The sequence below is a fragment of the Protobothrops mucrosquamatus genome, unplaced genomic scaffold (assembly GCF_001527695.2).
Source record: "Protobothrops mucrosquamatus isolate PMUCROS unplaced genomic scaffold, P.Mucros_1.0 scaffold665, whole genome shotgun sequence".
In the NCBI taxonomy this organism is placed as follows: Eukaryota; Metazoa; Chordata; class Lepidosauria; order Squamata; family Viperidae; genus Protobothrops; species Protobothrops mucrosquamatus.
This window is the reverse complement of record NW_015386953.1, coordinates 50,909-59,225: the sequence shown is the minus strand read 5'-3', so window position 1 is coordinate 59,225 and position 8,317 is coordinate 50,909. Positions and strand designations below refer to the sequence as shown.

At 34.8% G+C, this 8,317-nt stretch overlaps 1 protein-coding gene across 1 annotated transcript in view; it reads right to left on the bottom strand.

Annotated features, from left to right (window-relative positions):
• Window positions 1-8,317, bottom strand: part of USH2A (usherin) — a gene marked incomplete at its 5' end in the record, with an annotated part of 188,964 nt that overhangs the window by 130,563 nt on the left and 50,084 nt on the right. The window contains 2 exons of the mRNA XM_015818019.1: window positions 3,468-3,631; window positions 4,743-4,865. Coding sequence (XP_015673505.1) covers window positions 3,468-3,631; window positions 4,743-4,865 — 287 coding nt within the window. The remainder of the gene's footprint in view (window positions 1-3,467; window positions 3,632-4,742; window positions 4,866-8,317) is intronic.

Genomic DNA, 8,317 nt, shown 5'->3' with positions numbered 1-8,317 from the left:
TTTCAATTATGATGTACTTGTGATTGCTTTTTTTCTTATGTTGAAAATAATAAAAAAAAATTTGGAAAAAAAAAAGAATCAAGGACTGGGATCATGTATGCATCATCTCTTTGGGTGCATTGTTCTAGGAAAATGAATACGAGATATCGATCTAATGATATCAGGGCAAAGACCCTCAGTTGGGCTTGAAAGCTAAGCAGTGCTGGGCTTTAGGTAAGAAAATCACTAGGAATTCTAGGGGTGCCAGCTAAACTGAGCTGTTGGAAAACATTCTGGATGGTACTCGTAAGGAACAATTAGGGAAATCCAATTTGATGGGTTAGACTGAGAAGTTGGAAAATATTCTGGCAGAAAGCAATGGCAAACCACTTCAGTATTCAGTACAGCAAGGCTGATTCAGTTACCGAGAATCAAGCCTGATTTGAGAGGATCTTTATCTTCTTTATGTGAATATATCTGCACGTGAATAGGAGAAATGAACATCTTAAATTTCTAAGCTCAGAAGCATGTTTTAAGAGGTCTCAATGGGGAGATTGCAGAACTGCTGCTTTTAACACAACACATATCAGTTAATCATAGATAGCCTGTTAAGAACTTCAAATGAATGCTTTAAAAAGCAAAAGGGGAAGGAACCTACAGTCACAATCTCAAACTCAACAATCCATGAATTGATATTTCCAGATAGGTCATCAGAATAAAGCTTCTGTTTCCATTTTCTTTTATTTCTGTGGTTTAATTTTAGCAGACCCTTTGTTTCCAAAACTCTTGTACTATATTTCACCCCTGAACCTACTAGCAACAAAGAAAGTTGTTTTCAACTGATTACTGGGATTGGGGGAAGGGTAGGGAAAATTTGTTCCAGAACTGTGACAAAATAAAAACATTTGGAGGCAGGGAGATTGCTTATTTGTTTGGAATAAGGCATATCAAGCAATGAAAGAATAAATAAAGGTTTGCTCTAATGACCCTCACTTGATGTTTAACCTTTGCATTCATAAACAGGTATCTGGGAAATTTGTGCAGTAAGAATGAAAATGAAGCCAGATTGCATTACCTTTATCTAGATAGTCAGAGGTTTGAATTACTAAAGTAATGAAACTTCAGCAGCCTGCTTCAGATCTATTAGGTTTGTCAGTTTTTATAAGCATGCTTACTTCAGGCATCCAATTATAAATATAAATTTTAGCAGGGCCTCTATTTGCTGAGAGTCACTAGTAAGTGCTTACAGACAGATTTGCATGTACATGTTGAATAATTAACCTACTGCTTTGATGGACAGGTAATCTGGATTAAATGGATATGTTCCTCTCAAGATGACATAGCACAAATGTGTACATTTGCATATACAGAAAATCCATATCTCTTCTAGAAAGGATGATCAGACTGTACAGAAATGCTGGCATTTGAAAATAATATGACAACCTCAAAGAGGTTTGAATTGATGTGCTGTCTGCTCAGAACTTTTTGTGTGGGTTCAAATTGTGAAACGCATCCAGAATCACAAGCAAATGTTGATCAACCAAAATGTTCTTAATTAATCACCTCAGAAAGAATGTTGTAGAATAAGAAAAAATGGAGATTAAAAAAACCAGAATGCTCTTTGGGAAAGAGGCTACCGTGTTTGGAGAATGTATCTCCCTTTCTCAAAATACCTGAATAACCTGAAAAACAAGAAATTCAAGACAGAGAAAATGAAATTCTCTGTTAATTGGTGGAAGTTGCTACCACACTGTTGACCAGAAACTTGAATTTCTTTAAATGAAGATTTGCTCAATTCTTGAGATTGAGAATCAATGGCAATTGTAAGATGACTACAGATTATCCCAGGATTGAAGACAGTAAATATGTTGTTGCTGCTGGGTAGATATTGCTACTGTTCTTTTTGTGAGCTTCCCACTTGCTAAAATAAATTCTTCTTATTATAATCTTAATACTGTAGAATGTTGTACACATGGTTCAATTTCCCCAAGGAAGAGTGAAGTTTTCTCTAATGTATGGTTTTCCCTCTTCAGTATATTATGATCCCAACAAGAAGAACCACGATAAAAGAAATCAATTGCTGTGAAAGCTCCTAATCCTAGCTGTGGAAAGAAGAATGAGTGGCAACTACTATGCTCCCTTACTTCCCCTTATCCCTTTAATGAACCTGTCCTTAACTCTTTTGGGAAAGGTTCATATAATCAGAAAGAAGATATGAAAAAAGACCAAACATCAGAAAAGAGCTGACAAATTAGGTGGAAGAGCACCTAGTTGTAACAAGAGATGTACTTGGTGACAGGCCACCACAAAGAATATCACCCAAACTCCTGATTGTATCCCAAGTTTAAGAAAACTGACTGCTGTCAGTTTACAGCAGCCAAATTTACAGCAGCCCTGAAGTCTTGGCATAAAGTCCATGGTATTATCAAGTAGCACAAACCCAATGCTGGCCTCTTGAAACCCAGATGCTATTAAGAAACCCAGTTCCTGATAAGAAGCCAGGAACTTGCAAAACAAAATGGCAATGAAGGCAGGGCAACATGGCAGATATGTGGATAATTCAGAACAGCTGCAGCCTCAAAAAGCCAGCCAATGTAGGTACAGATTGCCCCAGAGCAGGGGTAGGCAACCTTGGCTCTTTTATGACTTGTGGAGCCAAAGTTGCCTACCCCTGCCCTAGAGAAAATAAATTATTTGGACATTTTTTGGTCTGAGTGTAGACTTGGCTATGGAATTGAGTTTATATTGACCACTCTTGTAGATGATCGGCAAGACTGAAAGAGAGAAAGGGTGATACTTGGATGAGGTTTCCTGTTGACATAAAGTTAGGTGTGATCATTATTGATATATTTCAACCCCAGGTCAGACAAGATATGTAGTCAAAATTCTGTACCACTACCACAAAACTGTTAGGATCTGGATCAGAATGAATAGATCTAGGGCAGGGCTTCCCAAACTGTAAAGTGCAGACAGAGTACAGAAACTTTTAGGGGGGTGCAGATGGAGTCCAAGGCAGATGTGCAGAACCTTTTAGATACATTGTTACAATAAATCCTCCTTTCCAAATTTTTCTTTGTAGATTTGTGTTCATTTTGATGCTTGGATTTTTAGGGAAGGTTGCACTAAAGTGAGGTGTGATGGCAAAAGGTTTAGGTACCCCTGATCCAGGGTCAATACTAGCAAAATTAAATAGCTTTGAAGTCAGAAGCCTTCTGATGATGGACATATTTCATCTTTGGTTCTGCATGGGATCATGCTTTTCCATGCAGCAATATTCATAAATTGGGGTTCTTTCTGATTTCATAGCTCTGCTTTATCGATGCAGTGCCTCTAATAGAATTTCCACATCACGCTAGTTTGCAAAGCTTTAAAAAAACTCAGACATTGAGGGGTCAGCCATTAAGCAAAGAGAAACAACATCCTTTGTATTTAACTGAAAGCCAGTTATTTAATGTTAGATGATGGATGTAATCAAGAAGAACACTTACTTGGAGTGGTCCATTTCACTTCTATAGCTGTATGGTTAAGAGGCTTTGCAGCAAGATTAGTGCCTTTTTCTGAAAATCCTGCTAATGTTGTAACAATCACTTTTTCACTTGATGTATAGCCTACTTCATTATGTACTATCAACTTATAGGCATATGTTGTATTCCTAAAGGATATGATTTATATCATTAAAAAAGGAAAAACCATTAGAAGTATTCAGTTTAAGTATTGAATTTACTTCAGATTAGAAGTAACATTCAGTAGAGCTACTATTTGACTCAAAAATTGGTAAATATTTGACTCAAATAGTAGCTTTGCCGAATGTTTCTTTTCAATTCAGAAACAAAATTTGGTATGTCCAAAGATAGTTATTCCAATCCCAATTTTAAAAAGCAGGCTTAATTTATGATGTAATTTAACTTTTGTTCTTTTATCTTCATTTTATCTGCCTGGTAGTCTACCACTAGTTTTTACAATGAGTAAATCATTTTTTAAGGATTGAAAATGTGGTTTATTCAATGAACAATGATTAAACAAACAGTTGTTTAGTAAATGAACCCAGCCAATAGATTTGAGCATGCCCAGCATAAATAAAGACTCCAATACTATGGCTCCGATGAGCGAAATAAACTTTACAGATTATTGACTAAATGAGGATTTTTTGGTTATGCATGATAGGACCAGCCCAGAAGGCTATAAAGATGGCCTGGGGTTGATGATTTGTTATAGAATGGGACACCTTAGAATAGGACAGAGATAGGCAAGTGAAGGAAGGCTAGTAAAGAAACAAGGACAACAAAGCCCTAGAGTTTACTTTACTTAAACAAAAATGTCCTCATAAAAAAAGCCACAATTAAAAGAGTCCAAGGTTTCCTAGGTCAACACATCACAGATCTATACCGCAAATCTTCTCCATAAATATTTCTCAAGCCCATCAACAAGCTACGGTAGCAATAGAATAGAATTGGAAGGATGCTGGATGCTGTGTACTTTAATGAAACAAATAAAACCACTCACTCAATATTCTAGCAGTTCACATCTTACTTTCCTGAGAATTTTTTAAAAAAAAGCAAAACAAAATTGCACAGAGGAGAAGAGTGGGTAACCAAACCAAACAAAAATGTGTTAATAAAGGCTCATGCCAAAAGAGATGACAGAAAATATTTCATTACATAATTAACATGTTTGCAACACGGAGATGCAAGGAATGCTTTGAACTATTAAATATGGGCTATACAAAATGCCAGCATTTGTTTTTATAGTTTTAGTAATCTTACCTGCTAAGACCCTTATCTTCATAAAACCACTGAGTTCCTGAGTAAATATTGTCCCAGAGATTTAAATCTTCAGGGGGATTTGATGCAAGTGGCTGCTGGATTTTACGTCTCAGGAGGTCATATCTAACACAAAAGACAAGCAGAATGGTGGGATTATCTTAACTAATGTTATGACAAAAAAAGGTTGCTTTTAAAAGTCACACGTTATTTTCTTTTTACAGCTGTAATCCTGTTTTTTTTAATATTTTAGAATTTGACACTTTCCGTAACTTGTGTAATTAGTTTCAGAATGGATGAGGTTTTTTAGCAGTTCTTTTATTAAGGAAAAATTATCTGAGTGTTTGATGTTTCCATACCTTTTTAGAATAATTTGACAGGAGTCTGAACAGGCAAACTTGCTTTATGTAGAAAAAGAAAGAGAAACTATATGAAAACTTAACAGGTTCTCTTCCTAGCATCAACTGCATCTGCTGTGTAACTACACTGATTTGATTTGGCTTAATAATAAAGATTTAACCTTGAAATTTGTGAAATGATAACTAGGTCAGGATATTATGATAATCAGTCTTTATAACAGTTGCTTTTAAAAAAACTATTTTTCCTCAATTTTATTTGTAAATGTTTCAGGATTCTCTTTGCCCTGCATCCCATTTTTCTTTGGGTGACTATTGTCCAGAAGTGAAAATTTGTGCCATCAGAATGACATTTCCCATGAACAAGGAAGTGGCTTTAACAGACTTGAAAAGCTAAAAGTTTACAAATGTGTACGTATGTATATTTATATGAAAAGAAAGAAAACCAATGAGGTCTCAACACATTCAGTGGTCCCAGCAAAACATAAAATTATTAGGAATGGCAAATAAAATGCAGCATTTCCTGTAGATTTCTGATTTAATCAAATAACATAATTAATTAATTTTAGGACTCAGTCTGCTTTGAGATGGAAGGATCAGTCTAATCCAAATCTGAATGATTTGCATCAGTTCATAATTAGGTCTGCTCTAACAGCAAACCAAATGTTAATCTCCTTAACATTTCCATATTTTGTACTTGATTTTAAAAAACCCTTACTTTTGAAAAAGTATTTTTGAGACAAGAGACTTTTCCCCCATGAAATTTCTCTCCTTTTAAAAAGAAAAGAAAGGAAAAAAAGAAAAGAAATTTGCTTCAAGTGACTAGAAATTCCAGCTGTCAAGCCATTTGGCTACTTATGACTTTGGGAGGAACAAGAGACACTGCCTAGAGCAGGGGTGGGGAACTATGCTGGCTCAGGAATTCTGGGAGTTGAAGTCCACCAGTCATAAAGGGGCCATCCCTAGCTTAGAGAAAAGATGGACAATCCTAGGCAACTTTTTAAAAAATGGATTTAAGGTTCCTGAGAGGAACAATACATCATCATGACCTTTGCTCCCAAGATATTTTAAGACCCATTTTGAACACAGAGTAGCTGCCATGTGAACAACTGCAACTTTTAGATACTATGAATATATATATATATATATTAGTTAAAACAATGTCCTAAGATATATTTTTAATGACAGCCTTCAGAACACTTCACCAAATTTATCAAGTGAAGATTCCTTAGAAGAATTACATTCTGAGGGGTATCACAATCTGAGAGTTGCAACATTACTGTACTTTTAATTCCTTTAGTTCATTTGCATCTTTCCCTTTTGACATTTTTATTCATACTGAGGCATGGATATAAATTCACAAAAATGTACTTTTGTTATAGTTGTACATATTATTCACCTTAGATTAACTGGTATATACATATATTTGGGGTTTAAAGTGCTTTGGTTGGAATAAACAGAAGAAAAGAAAACCACACTTTCAAATTTTTAAATATTTTATAAAGTATTTGTTTCTTTTTCTAAGTAATCTTTAATTCCTCAGATAATCACTAAAGTAAATCGAAAATATAATACCAAATATCCTGTTGTCTCCCTAGCATAAAAAAATCTTCAGTATTTTCAATTTATCAACTAATCATCAGATTTCTAATATACCCATTCAAAGAATAGAATAGAATAGAATAGAATAGAATAGAATAGAATAGAATAGAATAGCTTTATTTGGCCAAGTAAAGTTAGACATACAAGGAATTTGATGAAGAAACAGTCTCTATAGAGTGGGAGCTCTATTAATTTCTTCTGGCATCCCATTCTGCCAAAATAGTTATTCCAGTTCATTATTTGTTTGACAGTGTTACAAGCTGGCTTCCCTCCATGCGCTCAAAGCACCTTACATGAGATCCCCTTATCTTTTATCCTATTTTATCCTTATAGTCTGGGAGGAGTGTAGGGTTGAGAATGAATGCCTGGCTAAAAGTGAGCCTCAATAACTAAAAAAGAATATGAATCAAGATCTTTTTATTTATAATCCAACTTCTTAATCCCTATGCCATACTAAGAGGTCATGAAGAGAAAATGTATCAGTACAAGTTAACATTATATTAATCTTCTCACCAACATACCACAAATCCATCTGTAGTATCATCTGATTTTATAGGAGAGCCCAGAAGGAAAGCCTAATAATTAGTCTTTAGTAATTTGCTGGTTATGTATTAAGCAAAACCAATTAAGAACTCATTCTTGCATCTGAATAATTTTAGGTTGATAGTAGAATTGTCCAACCCATATTAAAGATGGTTCCTGGCTTCAGAAATAGAGGCCATTTTGATTCAATCTGAAAAATCCTATTTTTTTGTCTCTAAAGCATAAATTGGATGAAAATGGAGTATATTTTCCCATTATTTATAGTGGAAAAATAGTATATAGCTCTAATCTTTCTTTTTTTATATAAAGACAGCATGAATTTCAAAAGGAAGTTTTAAAAAGTGATCTAAATTTCATAAAGTAGTGAAGGGGGGAAGGAGGGGTTGAGTTACACACCTTTAAAATTCGTCTTAAATGCCTATAGGATTTTTACATTTTTCACCAGAATCTATAAGAAAGGTAGGTACTTTTAAGAAACGAAATGTGCTAAATTTAATAATAATGGGTGCAATGTTTTATTAAAATTAGGTAAATTTAATGCTATTAAATATAACTTTTGGAGGCAGAATATGCAGTGAAAATGGATCTTCTAGCAAGGAGTATCTGTGGCAAAGTTCAGGCAGATCAGTTGATGGGTTTTTCTGCAAAAGGAAAGGTTGCATCCTTTCTGAATGCAGTCAGGGATTGAGGGCAGGGATAAATATAAGAGATTAAGTCACTCATATTTCCATAAAAGCAAATAAAGTTCTTAAACCAATCAGGTAGATAAGAAGCCATAAACTTCTTATCTTTGAATGGAAGATGGAAAACAGGAAATAAATGCTTAAATTAAGAGTGCTGTATCAATTTCTATGTCCCCTCCTCTCCCCAGACATTTTGACTGGCATAACTGATGGTTGTCTGATTATAAGGGTCATTCTCATTTGAGGGCAGGCCTGTCAATCAAGAATACAGTTAAAGTTCTTTTTGGTACTTGAAAGAGACCCTGGAATGCATGGTGGAAGGAGAATTTTGTGACTGATTTCAGTTTGGGAAAGGACATATGGGAGAAGTATATCCTGTCAAATGAACCAAAAA